The following is a 17,451-nucleotide window of genomic DNA, read 5'->3' on the forward strand; positions in this document are numbered from 1 at the left end:
GGTCGCCAATATCTCAACCGCGTAGCGTAGGGTCTATTTGTCTATAACCAATTTACCTCATTAACTACGCCATTTCAACAACCGGGGAAACCATGCACTCGGCACGTCTTGCTCGAACCGGGTCACTCCACCGACTGCGGTCGAGTTCCAACTACCGACTGCCAACTCCGGTTCGAGTGCAACCGAGCGGAAACTGCCAAAGCCATGCCGGCTGGAATGAACGGATTATCGGGTATAAAAACCCGGCTAAACTCTGATCCGAACCATGCTGGACCAATGCAAGAAGGGACGGAAACGAACTGGGAACATTTCTAACAAGTTTTATTTCCAGTAAATGAAGACACAAAGGCAAGACTTAACACGACTATGCAAAAAGTATTTACAATGATCCAAAAACACTTTTTCAGTTCTACTTAAAGACGGCCCACACGCAGACACACACACAAAATGAAAAGAAACCCAGAGTCTTTATTAGAACCTCGTAGCCGTGGAGAGACAAGCTAGGGGCCACAGTTCGGTGGTGTACCTGACCGTCGGAGGAAGGGCACGCTCCACGATGCGGCACCTGACTCGTCGCTGATTTGGTCCCCAGTCACAAGTGTCGGACTCGAGGTTCGTGGTGGAGCTCAGGTGGTGAATGGCTGGGGTCCACTGAGGGGGGTCGGGGTTGCTCTTCCCTTCCTCGTAGAGGGCCAGCAGAGATATGTTCGCCGCCTCGACGCCCACCAAAAACTCTTCAAAAGAACTTTTAAAAGACTCTCCAAGACCCCAAAAAGACTCTCCAAGACCTCAAAAACACCACCTGCCTCAGAGAGTGCTTGCAAATTTTATCGATCTCCCTCAGCGGGGAGGGGCCTTGGTGAACACACCTCGCTGTCTGCCTCTGATTGGACAGGTCCTATGGCCCACCTTTTCTGGGGCGGGGCCTTGGCCCCAGCCGGAAACCCCAGCCAGTCTTCCACGCGGGTTCATACTTGACGAGTAACAGTATCAATGTTGCACAGGCCGTCCTGCAAGAGTTACAACCTTTGTGGAAGGAACGTTGGTGGAAGCGGCAAGGAATGGCTGCAAGACCCTGCCTTGCTTGTAGACAGCGGGTGGGTAGTGGATCGTGATGGGGAATGGAATGGTTGTTGGTTGTTCGTTGGATGTAAAGATTTAATAACCAAACTAAAAAGAAATCGCAACGCACGCCTTTGATTCTCCCACAAGATAAAAGGAAAGGGATCTGACTACACACATACTTAACGACATAACTGACTTTTGGGACATCTGTATGTTGAATGCAAATGGTTTCCAGATCCGTAACAATACTATTGAAATAATGTATGTACATAAATAGACAATTTAACGGTACGTGTTTACAGTGGAGGGATGAGAGGAAGAGAAAGGCAGGCCTTTGTATCATTGCTGGACCCTTTCAAAATATTTGTGGGCTGGGGAGGAAAGGCCGGAGCGATTATGGTGTTGCCCTTACCAAGATCGAGCTTTTGGGTGAGTCGCGTGGTGAATCTGGAATCGATGAATGTCTGATCGAGATATTGAACGTGCTGCATGGCAAATCCGGATTGGAGAAGTCGTCACCGAGGTGCCGTGACACGGTGTGATCAGAGCACCGGGGGGAATACGGTGTTGTATGAAGATGAATCTTGTGTTGAGAAGAAATGAGTACTTGCAATGTGAACTTTAAAACGTTGTTCACCATACTTAATTTCGGGTTGGTCCCATAACGTTGACTCTTGTCCCATAACGTGTAAACAACATTCTTGCGAAATGATGCAAATAGACTCGACGTAAATCGGTGACCTCATGTAATAATGAGGGCCGTTGAAAGTATTATCTCGGTGCACAACAATGAAAAAATGTAATTGTCAGACTTTGGCAACAGTTAAGGTGGTGACTTCGACGTTCGATTGCGTCAGATTGATCGGCACAGACGTTAAAGTAGATGTACCATGCAGGATGTACGTGTGTCCTTTTTCATGTTCTTCTTTTATTCCTCCACACTGAGTCAGTTCATCGTCCAAACTCATAAATGTCGACATGCACACCGAATTGCCTTTCGCCATGCCTTTCAAATGATTCCCAGGCACACATGTTGAGATTGCTGGTTCCCTGCTGTCAAATACCAACGAAGCCCGGTGAAAAGAAAATGGTGGATCGACAGTCGATGGACGAGTCCAAAGGATGGGGGTGATAACGTGTGCTGCATAAAACTCGATGACCGATTTGATACAAAATCTTTTACAGAATGTTTTGTCTACTTCGGAAATACTACAAGTTATATATTTTTGTATTCAAACAGTTACTTCATCGGAATGACTGAAACAAATCTCGGCAAATGGGCTTGAGCTTGTTCACCCATATTACAGAATGAAATGGGATCGGCCTGGTGTGGTCTCTGATGAGGAAGTTACGTTTACAGAATAACGTGGGGCGGCCCAGGCATGTGCTTGACCGACTCTCTTCTAAAGGCCAAAAACAGACATTTATGGAGGCAAATGACAAATTACTCGCCCCAAACGAATGCAAAGCGAGTACAAGGTGCACGTGGGGATCACTCGCCAATCATGACGAGCTCTCTAATTTAGGAATGTAGACGTCTTGCTAATAAAAGCAGGAATGTTTTGATTGATCTGCTCGGCAACACTTCCTGATAGATTTGATCTTCCTCGAAGTGGGGTAACCTCCGCTTTTGATTTGCTTAACCGTATGCCATGACTGTTTCCTGTCCCTTTATTATCCCTCCCCCCCCCCCCCCGGAGGGAGGGAGCGGGATATTGTAGTCGGCCGGTTTGTTTGTCTGTCTGTCAGCAACTTTACGGCAAAACGGCTTTAGCAAACACTATCAAATTTAATCCACAGGTGGGCAATGAACCTTGGACGACCCCATTAACTTTTGGGTCCAATTGGATCAAAGGTCAAGGTCACAAAAAGATCAAAATCGTTTTTCTTCATAACTTTGTCAAAAATGATCTGATTTACTTCAAACTAAGCTTATAGTGAACCTTATTCTATTTGTCACTTATAATCCTACCCATTCCTATCGTGAAAAATGCATATTTGTGAAGATCGGTAGGGTCCGAAGTTTTGGGGGTCATGGTCATCGGTCAAAATTACAAATTTTCCATTAAAACTAATACATGGTTACGAAAATACAACTTTACAGGAAAACGGCCGGCTCAAACAGTCAAATTGTATCCACATGTGGGTAATGAACCTCTGATGACCCCATTAATTTTTGGGTCCAATTAGGTCAAAGGTCAAGGTCAGGTCACGAAAAGGTTAAAATCTTTTTCGCTCATAACTTTGTCAAAAATGGTTTAATTGACTTCAAACTAAGACTAAAATATTCCTTATTCTATTCCTTATAATCAACATTCAGGTTAAGGATGTATCAAATTTAAATTTGATCCCCAAAATAACTTTATTCCTTAAATTGACAGGATTTGTTGTGCCTGGCACCACTTGTTAGAATATGATTTTAAACGTTATTGTGTCAATGTTGCATTTCCCTCCATAGACATACACTGGGCATGGTGGTGCAGTGCGGTCACTTTGTGTCTGGCCCAACGAAGACATTTTCTTGAGCGGTAGCAAAGACCGGACGGTGCGCCTCTGGTCCCTACGCAACTGCGGAGATGGGACGGAGACCTTGCGTGCAAAGTTGGTGTACCGGCAACACCGACGTGGTGTATTTCATGTGGAGCACGTGGAAGCGGTGCAACGGGTGGCCAGCTGTGACGGGACATTACACATTTGGGACTGTGACACAGGTGTGTTTGCACTTGAAAGGTGCACATTCTGTGTGCATGCCTGGTGTTGGGTTAATGGTTCGGGTGGTGGGTTTGGGATCCGAGGATCCTGAGTTCAAATCCCACTTGGCTGTTGAATTAATACGAGGTGGGGTTGACTCTGCCTGTCATCCCTCTGAGGTCGGCAAAATGAGTGCCAACTTGCTGGCATCCTGTGTCGGAGTGGCGACCCGTCTAGGATTGTGCCCAATAGCCAAGGAGACTGCTTTAGGCAGCACCATCGCTCTGCACCCTATTTTCAATGTTCCATATTGCAGAAGTCTCGGGGTCACTTGTGTTTTATGATTTATTTATTTATGTTTAGTCTTTAAATATTGAAACCTTGCAGGTATTGCTTTGTTTCATACCAGTTTAGGTTTTCAACTCGTGTGTACTCCATAGCGCAAGTTCGTACAAGCAAAACGTTTAATTCTTAATCCTGTTCGCTTGTGTCAACTTGCAGTTCAAATTCTCCTGCACTGAATGTTGTGAAAAAGGCCAATGTGCTGATACACAGGAGGAATATCAAATAATGTTTCACAGATTGCATAGTCCTTGAAATTCCTGCAAAAATAAAAAGGCATTTTCCAGTACTGGAAAGTCTTTAAAAAGGATCCGACACAGCATTTAGGCTATTATATCTGTGTGGACTCTGTATTTAGGCTATTATATCTGTGTGGACTATATTTAGGCTATTATATCTGTGTGGACTCTGTATTTCGGCTATTATATTTGTATAGATGATATTTAGGCTATTATATCTGTATAGATTCTATATTTAGACTTTTATATCTGTATAGACTCTATATTTAGACTTTTATATCTGTAGAGACTCTATATTTGGACTATTATATCTGTACGAAAGAGTTGTGAAATTCCAAAATCATCATTTTTTTTAACAGCAAATAATAAAAAAAAAGTCGGGTGTGATTCGGGAGCTCTCTGTTGCCTTATCCACTGCCCGGTTAAACTGGGTTCAATTTTTTTTTTTAATCTAATTGAAAAAAAATTGCAATTTTCCTGGAGGTTTGGATAAATTTGAAGCAACTTTTACTTCTTTGGCATGATTTATACAACTTGTGAGCCCATTGGTCCAAAGTTCCATTTGTCTTCTCACAGCCTTGTAGCATACCTGCCTGCTATACCATCCGGTGGGACATTACAAAGGGGTTACATGCACAATTCATGAACCATAATCCCTAATTAACTATTACTATGCACCATCTCCTGTTAGGTATAGTGCACATTCAAACAAGACAATCCTTATGCTGACGTGTCCTTACTTATTACATAGAGATTGGCCAACTACTCTTACACGGACCATCCATGCCACTCTCTATATTCCTATCTGTTCTATGGCAATGTCTCACCACCCTCCCCCAAACCACAAATGTAACAATATTATATGTATTCATTAATATATGCTTTGTTACAATGTTATTGGTTCACGAAAAAAATAAGTGACCACTATGTTCGTTATTGGTGTGTGTCTGTCTGTCCCGAGCATAGCTCTGTGGATTTTGATCCGATCCTGATAAAATTTTGGTGGGAGGTTTATATCATGATCTAGTTGTGTTTTCCTGAGAATGGGCATGGTGCGCCTATTATGGGCAGAGCCACGCCCAAAAAAACGTGTTTTTAGGGGGTTGCCGATTTCAATTTGCATCTTCTCCTCAGAGGTTTGTCGAATCTGACAGGTTTCGCTATTTGGTTTGCCCAATGGGACCTGCATAGCGCCATGGAGCTCTTTTTCATTTTCATCCCAAGGTCAAGGCCACAAGGTCACGAACTGAGAAAATTGCGAATTGTGTTTTTAGGGGGTAGCCGATTTCAATTTGCATCTTCTCCTAGGGGGTTTGTCGAATCTGGCAGGGGTTTCGGTATTTGGTTAGCCCAATGGCACCTGCATAGCCCCACGGAGCTCGATTTTTCATTTTCGTCCCAAGGTCAAGGTCACGAACTTAGAAAATTGCGAATTTTGACATAAAAATCTATCTTCTCCGAGGGGTTTGTCGAATCTGGCAGGGGTTTCGGTGTTTGGTTAGCCCAATGGCACCTGCATAGCCCCACGGAGCTTGATTTTTCATTTTCGTCCCAAGGTCAAGGTCACAAGGGCACAAACTTAGAAAATTGCGAATTTTGACATAAAAATCATACGACCGCCCAAACTTTGAGAGCGAGGATGACATTATTTTTTATGCATAATCCTGAGGTCATTCCCCACCTAAAGTCTTGAAACCATTTTGCTCCATCTCGAACACCTTGCCCGTGGCGCCCCCTTCAAGTTTGTTTTACGCTGATTTCATCAAAGTATGGATAATCCGAGGAGTGTGAAATGCCATATAGCCTATATGACGTTATATTGTTCCTGGAATGTTCCAGAGGAAGTTTTGCAAAGGTCATAATCCGTGACCTTTGACCTTTAAAGTTCACAAGGTCAAATTTTCAAAGTTGTGGGAATCGAACCGGGTTTTCGACCTTCTTCGACGAACTAACTCCAATAAGCTATAACACGTATCCTGTTTCCTTATTTTAATGTCCACAACATTGTTTTGGGACCTTTAAAAGTTATGCAAAGGTCAAATTTTGAAAGTTGTTGAACGAAACCGGGTTTTCGACATTTTGCAGCTAATAACCTGTCACTCGTACCACATCATGTTGATCATTTTTATAACTTGGTCAAACATTATCACATTGTCTCATCCTTGACTTCTGAAACAATCTACATCGTCAAATACCGCTCGTGAACCATCGTAGTCTTCAGACTTGTTTTTTTATTTTGGAATGCCATGCCGTGGAAGGACCTATTAAGCTGCTCTATAAACGTTAACATGGTGTGCGTTTAAAACATGGGAATTCTTCTGGATTTTTTTGTAGTTAATTCACCTAATCAACTCAGGAGATCATAATAATTTTATTGCATTACACAGATGACAGAAAATTGGCAGACCAACTCAAATTGGTGAAACAGTACTCTGATGACATTCAAATGGAATTTGGCCCAGATAAGTATGTCAAGTTCACATTCATACAAGGTAGACCGACAAAAATGGACAACATTGGACAACGAGAACCTGCTTGTCTCTAGATCTGAACATCATAAGAAAAAACCAAACAGGGCTGGGCCAGTTCCCACCAAATTTTGCATACGTGTCAGTAGTACCCAGGGACAGGTCATGGGCATAAACCCGCCCCCCTGTGAGGGGGGACTACTTACAAATTTTTGCCTGTACATGTGCCACAGTGCAAGTTGTTCACTAACCCCCTGCTGCAGATGGGGGATTATTAACCACGGCACAAGATATATTTGCCCCACCTCCCCCACTAACCCCCCACCCATCCCCCAGGCTGCTCCTGGAGGGAGCAGGTGTTTCTTGTTACTGAAACATTTGATGGAACAACAACAAACAAACAAACAAGGTTTCATTCTTATTCTTGTGGTTTATTCCATTATCACTTGTAACATGAAACATTTGCATTGAATGTCCTCCAAAACTCCTGGAAATTTGGTCTTCCATGGCTGTGTGAACCCTGTTGTTGCACCAATGTTGCAGCAATATCTTTTGTGAATGAATTTCGCATCCCTGTTTGATGTTCATTCAGGAGCCACCGTTTCCACGTACGAGGCTCCCGATTCGAAGTTTTCAATCAATGCCGTGTCAGTGTTGCCAGCACCCCAACCGGGCCTTGTCATTGCCACCTCCGACTACATGCTTCGTTTTGTGGATACACGCAAGCCAGGACTTCAGGTATGGCAGAGAAGCTGCCCCTTTAATATATCGACCACCTCACATTAACGATGAGCAAATTGATCACCGAGGTGGTCGATGGAACAATGCGATTACGTGCTATAGATTACGGATACTCATTGTTTCTACAAACCTCTGTCGCACACGCAGCACGAGTTTTCTTTAGTGGTGGGAAGTGGGTCGGGTAGTGTGCGCTCGCTTGCAGTGAGCCCACAAGGCGTGTGGGTCAGTGCCGCATTCTCGTCTGGGATCATCGTGGTCCTGGATGTACGCACGGGCCTACAGCTTCGATCCTGGCAGGCGCACGATGGAGACATTCTTAAAATAAAGGTATCTCTGTGCAGAGGCATCATGTTGCAGCACCATTTGTGTGTTGGAGTGATTGGTTTTTGGACTTGTTTTTGTTTTTCAGGCTCTGGATAGCGATACTTTGCTGAGCAGCTCAATGGATCATCAGCTGCTTGCGTGGCGAGTTTTCGAGGGCCGAAAATGCTTTCAGCTCCGCAGCAGTGAACCTGTGCATACTTTTGCCACTTTTGTGGGCTCGGGAACGGCAGCGTGCGACAGTGAAGTCATTGCGGGTACAAGTGGCAACAGGGTTGGAGTGTATCCCATACGTGCTGTCCAGCGTCCTGGTGGTAGTACCAGACTTTTACCAGAAAACTTTCGCGGTGTGCTAACCCGACTCGCCGTGCTGCCCGCCAAACGCCTCCTCCTTTTGGCTTCTGATAACGGCAACACGAGCCTCATGGCATAAACCAGAGCTTTTCTGCCATCTTTTTGTCACCGTGCTCGAATAAATGAACATCTGCTGAACTTCTCCACAAATTTTACGTCGACCAAGAGCGCAAAACCATCAAATTTAAAAGTTTGCCTTCCTTTGTTTTGACTTATAATCAGGAGTATACATGGTCGCGACAAAGTGACCGATTAACCCCCACCCCTAATTCCATCTTAAAGCAAAGCAATCGTGATGGTACAACTACTCACGTTGGGTATGGAAAGTTGAGCCTCGCAGCAAAGTCTTGACCAAACAACTAGCTCAGCAGAGCTGTATCGTAAGGATTTGCAGTTCAGACACGTTTTTGTTTCTCCCTTGATTATTTCGTTGATTACCTGAGCCCTGATTGTAATAATGAGTCGTGAAAATGCAGTTCTAGATTTCTATTTTTTATTTTGTTTGTTGTTGAAGTGCCCCGAGGGGGCGTTAAAAATGTTCTCCAAACGAGATGCCAGTCAGACGTGCGGACACTTGGTGTCTGCGTGAATGCGTGCTGAAAAATTAAAAGCTCTTGGCACGTCTTGCACAGCTCGGAAGGATGACTTACTGAGTAAGTAGCTCGTTTGCAGAACTTTGTGAACACTTTTCTTTTGTATCCGAGTTTGTGATGATGCAGGTTTCATCCGCAATCATTGTTGGCAATCTCATGTGCAAGAGCAATGATTGTGCTCAAACCAGCAAGGCGACCATCTTGCCGTCTCGTGATCGATTTCTCGGGATTTGGCAACATGCTCATAGCGCACTCGATTCCGTGTTAATTTGGCCATTGCATTGTGACGTCATCGTCTTGCTCAAGAATACTTTTGCAGAGAGATTTCTTCCGGAATGTTAATTTTTTTTGCGTGCCTATTATTATTATTATCATCATGATTTTTGGACAAACGGAGAGAGGGACACATTTGAATTCTCACCGAACAGGGATTTTTTTTTTTTTTTTTGTTATCTGGATTGGGAAACATCAGTTCCAATTGGACAGAAGGTATCTACTTTGTACTCGGATGCTTACTCCCTTCCCTCGAGCAGCCATTTTGTGCACTCTTGTAACTTTCGTATTATTGCAATATCTACGGGTGCGTGCTACTCAAAAAGACTGGCGATTTGATATCGTTCACATTGTCTGGTGCTTAAAGCTGCAAGGAACAAATAAAATCTTTTTTATTTTTCACAATTGTATTCGGTATCAACGAGGTATATTCATTTTCTTATTATAATTACATTTAACACTATTACAGCCAGGATGAGCATCCTCCGTTGTACAAAGTCCTTCCTCGGCACTCCTGACTCCTATCCACGCACAGGGATTTCATCCGCAGTGTGATGAGTACTGCTCCCTCCCCTGCCTCACAACTTGCTCAGCTTGATGCTGTGGAAACCAAGGCCTTTAAGATTATTGGAATCTTCCGTGATGAAGTTGAGTCTATGGGTCGATCACGTTGCCATCACAGACAGGTCAGGGTTCTCTATCTTCTACTGACTCCTTTCTAGTCTTGCACCCTCTACTCATTGCATGCTTTGAACCCCCCCACCCCCACCAGGTTTCTGCAGGGTTCACACAGTCCACCATAAACCCCTTTCTGTTGAAACCACCAAAATCTGGTATCACTGCTCACCTCACTCTTTTGTTCATCGTTTTTTGTTTCCCCCCCCCCCCCCCGTCTGTGGAACCAACTTCCACATCCTCAACCTCTTCAATCTGTTCACCACTATTTCAGGTCATCCCCAATCCAAAACCATTATCTCTCTCCCCTCATTTATTCCCCCGTCCCCCTGAGAGTTTCCTTCTGTTTCCATCTTGTCTACCCAATGCATCCTCTCCTTCCCCCATTATCTGCCTCCTGTTGTCTTGGCCTTTGGCTCTGCTGTTGGTGTCTTCCCCCTCCACCACTACCTTTCCTCTCTGCTGTTCCTTTTGTCCTGTTCAGTATTAGAATGAGCTCTTCCACAAACGTCGGTCATGTATAAAAAATTATTTGCTCGATTTGATGTCCACGCATCTCAAACCAGCCGTTGGAACATATCGCCATTTCTCTCTCAAAGGAGCATATCATTGCACGAGTGATTGATTCGACGATTCCTCCAACCTGTTAATAAATATATTATTTGTTTTAATGTATAAATCTTGTACATGTGCTGGCATGATAGCTTCGAGAACTGTGACCACCGTTGATCTCCACCAAGCTCGATCGACTATCGCCTTGGTTTGCGTCATCCGAGAGTGGCGGTCACCATTGGTCGGTGGACGTGAAAGATCTCACGTGAAGGTGTCTCACGTAGCGAAGGCAAGTTTTAACTGCATCTTTAGCCAAGTCCCAGGTCTGGCCAGCTGGTTCGTGAAAGATTTGGCCCAAAAATGTTCCTTTGCTGACCCCACAAGGAGTTGAGGATATTTGGGGCCATTGAAACGATGATTTTTTTATACAGTATGGCTTTGTGACGCAAAGTGACCACCATATTGTCGCTACCACAAATCGATTGATCTGTGATTTCTAATTCGCTCTTCCACGTCTTGGTGATATTTATCAGAACTTTGGAGTATTTTAAATGGCAGGATTTGATTCGATCCAGATTGTTTTCATTCATACAAGGAATCCACAAATTACCAAATTCAAACCGTAATAATAAAATAATTTAATGGGATACATAATGCCATCTTATTAGAAAGACGAACAGAGAGTTACAGGTTTGAGTACAGCGCTGTTTCCCATCCTATTTCATTGGCTGAAGGGTGGTATATCCCATTTCATGAATGTTTATTACTGTTTGAATTTGGAATGGTAACTTGTGGGATATCGTTTATGTTTCGTACGGAGGCTGCACCTGCTGGTTGCACCGCTGATGCAGTGCCCCTGTTACCCATAAGCTTGTACTCATTTTGCCGACCTCAGAAGGATGGCAAGCTGAATCAACCCACCTGATGTTATTTTAATGCATTGACAGGGGCTCCAACTCAAGACAGCCACCTTAACCGTTAAACCATCATGAGGCATCGTTGATAAGAAGGGCAGACGGGGAGCCACGAATTGGCCTTCTGTTTACAGCAGTTCAGCACGTGTACTTGTCCTGCCTCACAGTCATGCTGAAGAGGAAAATATTCTCACAAGTTCGCAAGAACAAGATCAATTGCCGTCAGGTCGTGGCCATGTCAGTTTGATTGATCTCGACTCGTTTGGTACTTCACCATCGTTAATATGAATCCTGAGATTGTAACAAGGAAATCAAACACAGGTGGAGGCCATTCAGCCCATCATGCCGATGTGAACACCATACCAACCCATCGACACAAGATCTAAGGAAGAAAATGCAAAAAATGTTTTTAATTAATGAAAAAATTTTTTTCTTCTTTTTCTTCCCCTCGGGGGAGGGGGCATGGGCTTGGTTAAAAACACACAACATCAACCACACAATCCTCCTTGACAAGACCCCCACCAACAGTACTCCGTACACATACACACAATCACCCATCAACACTCAAACTACTTAAAAGTCTTATCAACATCCCCATACTCCTCCATCTCCAGAACTTCCAGGTACATATCTAATTTTAATTTAAACTTATCTACTTTTTCTGCTGCCACTACCTTTTCAGGGAGACCATTTCATGTATTAATAACTCTCTGAGTGAAAGTCCCCTCTGCCTTACGACCGTCTAACTCTCCTCTTCTTTACTCTCAAACTATGGCCCCTGGTTCTGTCACTGTCTACTCTGTTGACTAATTCATCTGCACTTATTTTATCTCTATTTTTCATTATCTTAAACATCTCCATCATATCTCCTCGTAACCGTCTCGTTTCTCGTCTCCTTCAACCGCTCTTCATAGCTGAGTCGAGCTCGGCCCGGAATCAATCTGGTAGTCCTGCGGTGAAACTTCTCTCTGGTATCTCTGTCCTTCCTGAACTGTGCTGACCAAAACTGCACACAATATTCTTGATGTGGCCCTCACTAAATTGCTGTACAATGTTAACACCACCTCGTTTGATTTATAATTGATCCCCTTCCTGATCTTATATCTATTATTAAAACTCTCATCTTGTATATATATGTATGTATGTTCCTGAAATACAGATAAAACGCTACAAGATAAAGCAAAAATTTTAGGCCCACCTTACTCACCATTCTCCTGCGATGTGCAGTATCAAGTTTCATTCAAATCGGGCAACGAAAAAATTATTTAAAAAATCAATTCCCGATTCAGTCAAGTACTTGTCGGGAGAATTTGATCAATGCAAACAACCTCAGCGGTATAGTTTGCTGGAGCTATCTTTAAAAAAAAAAAAATTTTTTTTGAAATGTTTTTTTTTTAATCAACTGCTGTCACAAATGGGTTCATGGGTGGTCAGGTATATTTAATTACTAAACCCCGATTTGCTTTACCGAAAGCGACTTGGCACTGTGCTGCCTGTTTACCTCCCAGGTCTATCACCACCCCCAGATCCTTCTCCTGTGTGACACACTCCAAAATTACCCCTTACATCCTATAATCTCTTTTCATTGTTCTTTCCCATTCCCAACACCGAACACTTGCTCAGGTTAAATTACATCTGCCAATTGATACAAGTATCAATACTTTCCTGTATCTGTTCACCACCCCCTCTGCGATTATATCCACCTTACCTCCAAGCTTTGTGTCATCCACAAATTTGGAAAACTTACTCTTTACCCCATTATCCAAATCGTTGATGTAAATATTGAATAGTATTGGGCCGAGTACTGATCCCTGAGGTTCCCCGCTACTTACATCCTCCCAACAGGACATCCCCCACTCACAGCCACTCTTTGCTTCCAACCACAAAGCCAGTTTACAATCCAATTATCCACCTAACCACCACTCCACCAACCCTCACTTTGGCGAACAACCTCTGATGTGGTACCTCATCAAATACAGGTAAAATGCAGGATGACAGTTTTGAATGTAAATTTGATATCTTCTCGATTTGGGAATCGAACGTAGCTCCCCAGTGCGAGTGGACTATCCTCCATTTGTTTTCCCAATGTTGTGCTCACTCTGAGGTGAGCTGCTGCACCAAGTCTCGAGACCTTGCAGGTGATTGGTTCACACCAGACGCGAGCGAACCGAAAAGTGGAGTGAAGCAATCGGTCACGTACGCACGACGTACGCACGACTCTGCATTTTGTTCAAGACGTCCATGGAAACCGTTCAACGGAGGAATGTAAATTTTTTTACCACACGTCAGTATTTATATAATTATGTTGGTTATTAGGGGGAGTGACGTGTTGTGGCCACGCCCCCCTCACACCACATGACTCTCGGTGCTCGTCTCGTGTGGCGCCAACGAAGCTCCTCTGATTCCTCACAGAACGACGTCCCGTTTGTGGTCCAGTTGTCTGGTGACACATCGGAGGGTGACTGACCACCGAAACTCGCGACACGTCACATGACCATTTGTTTCAGCGCCTATAACTTGGATGACGCACACAACCCTTAATAACTTTCGTGCTGATAAAACAAAGCCTGATGACCGGAGATCGATTCTGGCGTCTTTATGAGCCTCGGTAGTCATGGAAACACTCGACGACGAGAATAAAATCGACTTTGTAAAGGTTTCTCAATGTACTCTGTGGAAGACGTTTCAAGGAATAATTTGAACATATTTACCTCAGAAGTGGAGACAGATACGATTACAAATTTGCCGCCCGAAGAGTTCGCTCGCAACCAAGTCCTTCTCATCACTGCGTTGGGGTAAATAATCGATGAATACCGTCCAGTTTTAACGAGCAAGTACTGAAGCAGTGTTTATACACCATGATGGAGTTGTAAGTGACGGAACACCACATATTCATCGCCTCATTTTTTTTCTTTTATATTTCTGTCGTTTGAGCTTCTGTGTGGAATTTACGTATAAATATAGTTTTGTTTTCTCCATAATGCTGGAAGCAACAACCGTTTTATCGGAGTAATGACATTTCTTGCCGACGCGTTGCTAGGGGCGCCATTAAATGAATTTGACACCGTTGTGCGGAGGTTTCGAGCCAGGTCGGAATGTTTCAAGTTAAAATCCTCCTCGTTGGACCCTGTCAGGTTTGCTGAAACCGTGCGCTCCCACTCACTGTTTACATACGTCACACTTTCGGTTAAAGTTATATATATTATTTAAATTTACTATTTATAAGCCTGGTGTTGGCGCAGTGGTTAGGGGAGCGGCTTGGGATCCAAAAGGTCCTGAGTTCAAACCCCGTTCGGCCACTGAATTAATACACCAGGGGGTTGACTCAGCCTGTCATCCTTCTGAGGTCGGCGAAGTCAGTACCAGCGTTTTCTTCTGGGCCGGTGCATGCCCCGGTTAGAATGCCCCGGTTAGAATGGGTGTACCATATCCATCCATCCCTCTGTCGTAAGAAGCGAACTGGGGTTGCGTCAGGAAGGGTATCTGGTGTAAAACCTGTGCTCAATCATTATGTGGATCATAACGGAAGAAGGTGTGTATGTGTGTGTGTGTGTGTGTGTGTGTGTGTGTGTGTGTGTGTGTGTGTGTGTGTGTGTGTGTGTGTGTGTGTGTAACCTCTTGAAGATTTAAATGCTCCAAGGAACATAGTCATCGATGTGTCTCAATAACAACGACAGCAATGGAAACTTCATGTTTGGTGGAAAAGAAACCCTCCAATCAGGGTTAAGCTTGAAACGAACAATTTCATGTCAACGAGTCAAAAAGTATATTTTAAAATTCATTTCAATGTTGTGGGTCCAAGAAGCGCTTCCTTTTCACAGAGATGTATATATATATATGTATATATATATATATGTATATGTATATATATATATATATATATATATATATATATGTATATATATATATATGTATATATATATATATGTATATATATATGTATATATATATATATGTATATATATATATATATATATATGTATATATATATATATATATATATATATATATATATATATATATGTATATATATATATATATATATATATATATATATATATATATATATATATATATATATATATATATATATATATATGTATATATATATATATATGTATATATATATATATATATATATATATATATATATATATATATATATATATATATATATATATATATATATATATATATATATATATATATATATATATATATATATATATATATATATGTATATATATATATATATATATATATATATATATATATATATATATATATGTATATATATATATGTATATATATATATGTATATATATATATATATATATATATATATATATATATATATGTATATATATATATATATATATATATATATGTATATATATATATATATGTATATATATATATATATATATATATATATATATATATGTATATATATATATATATATATATATATATATATATATATATATATATATATATATATATGTATATATATATATATGTATATATATATATATGTATATATATATGTATGTATATATATATATATATATATATATGTATATATATATATGTATATATATATATGTATGTATATATATATATATGTATATATATATATATGTATATATATATATATATATATATATATATATATGTATATATATATATATATGTATATATATATATGTATGTATATATATATATATATGTATATATATATATATATGTATATATATATATGTATATATATATATGTATATATATATATATATATATATATATATATATATATATATATATATATATATGTATATATGTATAACATATGTGTGAGAGCCGGCTATTGTACCAAAAGGAAAACACAATCCTCAGGGCATAGGTGGGGGTTCATTGGTGAGTTGGAAAGTGATCAAGCAAAGATGGAATTCATGAATCAGTTTATCAAAAGTAAAGATAATGAACAACTGCATGACAACTCGTATACCATCGGTGATGGTATGGTGACAAATTACATGACACACAGTCATCGTGGTGATGATTACCACTCAATGCCTATGTGTAAGTGAGTGCGGTAATGTACAAAACAAGCCAATATAAAACCATGATCGGACTTCAACACGAAGCTCGATCGATCCTTTACTCCTTCGCGAAGTAATCCGTTATGTTTGACTGCCTCAAACTCTTGGGCATCTGGTGCATGAGAAAGGACTCCAACCGGTCATTGTATTCCATGATGTTGTCTGGGCAATCCTCCACCGAAAGACAGTCGGCGCATCACATCCAGACAGTATTGGCGAATCCACGCTGCCTGATTCGCTGCACCTCTTGACCTTGCCGATTCCCCACCTCACTTTGAATCTGTCTATCCAGTGCATCGGGAAGGTCTCGGCATCATCATGCCCGAGGTCCACAGCGAATTTACGTGCCTTCAGCAGCAACATTTCAATGTCCAACCGAATATTTGGCTGAGCTGACATTTGCCGAAACCAGATGATGAGCGCGTCATCGACATCTTCAAAGGGCACACATTTCACGCGTTTCACACTTACCACCGGCCTCGCGATCTTCTCCACTTGTCCAAATATCTTGCCCTTATTCTTCAAGATATCGTTCAATGTCTGCCGTTTGATGTCCAACTTCTCAGCTATGGCTGTTTTCTTCATCAGTGGGTTTGCCTCGCAAAACTGGATAATGTCGTATTTTTCTTGGTAGGTTTTAGTTGTAAGCTTACGCTTAGTCGCCATTGTCCTGCCTGCAGTGCGATCAACGTGTGTACGCAGTTATAAATAGCCTATCACTGACGGTGTAAACCAATGAGCGAGCATCACGATTCCATGAAATCGGGCTTCTCACGAGGCAGCAGTTCCATGTGACGAGTTAGGAGTGGTAATTTACTTGAGTTTCCATTACGCGGGAACAGACAACATCTGACGACTTAGACGAAGTGACGACTGAGAGATGACGACTTGCAGAGGGATGACCCTTTATTCAAAGGGACTTTGCACCCAAAAGGCGAGGGACCGAGAGTGTTAGCTCCTTGATACATTTTAAGGTTCGGATAGTTTGCTAAACTTCACTCAACACCATGAACCTTTGTTATCAACTTTGTCATGAATTTTGAAAACAGCCTCGTGGATGGAACACGTGCTCCTCTTTTGCAGAGTGGAAAGACAACGTTGGCAAACTACCTGGCAGATGCGAC

General features: G+C 41.7%; 2 protein-coding genes across 7 annotated transcripts in view; both read left to right on the forward strand.

Moving 5' to 3' along the window:
• The window catches only part of WDR81 (WD repeat domain 81), a 62,185-nt gene extending 52,688 nt beyond the window's left edge, over positions 1–9,497 (forward strand). For 3 of the 5 annotated variants that reach the window (XM_085859688.1, XM_085859689.1, XM_085859690.1), the window contains 4 exons: positions 3,524–3,776; positions 7,398–7,543; positions 7,694–7,873; positions 7,956–9,497. In XM_085859688.1, the coding sequence (XP_085715814.1) occupies positions 3,524–3,776; positions 7,398–7,543; positions 7,694–7,873; positions 7,956–8,300 (924 nt within the window). In that variant the 3' untranslated portion in view covers positions 8,301–9,497. Of the gene's footprint in view, positions 1–3,523; positions 3,777–7,397; positions 7,544–7,693; positions 7,874–7,955 lie in introns of those variants that run through there. The other 2 variants (XM_085859691.1, XR_015052424.1) reach the window with 2 other exon arrangements.
• Positions 9,498–14,216: 4,719 nt separating this feature from the next.
• IFT22 (intraflagellar transport 22) overlaps positions 14,217–17,451 on the forward strand; it is a 66,260-nt gene continuing 63,025 nt past the window's right edge. Inside the window, exons 1-2 of one of the 2 annotated variants that reach the window (XM_085859638.1) lie at positions 14,217–14,362; positions 17,411–17,451. The exon at positions 17,411–17,451 is cut by the window's right edge and continues 42 nt beyond it. In XM_085859638.1, coding sequence (XP_085715764.1) covers positions 14,324–14,362; positions 17,411–17,451 — 80 coding nt within the window. In that variant the 5' untranslated portion in view covers positions 14,217–14,323. The remainder of the gene's footprint in view (positions 14,363–17,410) is intronic. The other variant, XM_085859639.1, reaches the window with a different exon arrangement.

Source organism: Eptatretus burgeri, chromosome 16 (genome assembly GCF_056783735.1).
Source record: "Eptatretus burgeri isolate ZD-2024b chromosome 16, Ebu_testis_v1, whole genome shotgun sequence".
In the NCBI taxonomy this organism is placed as follows: Eukaryota; Metazoa; Chordata; class Myxini; order Myxiniformes; family Myxinidae; genus Eptatretus; species Eptatretus burgeri.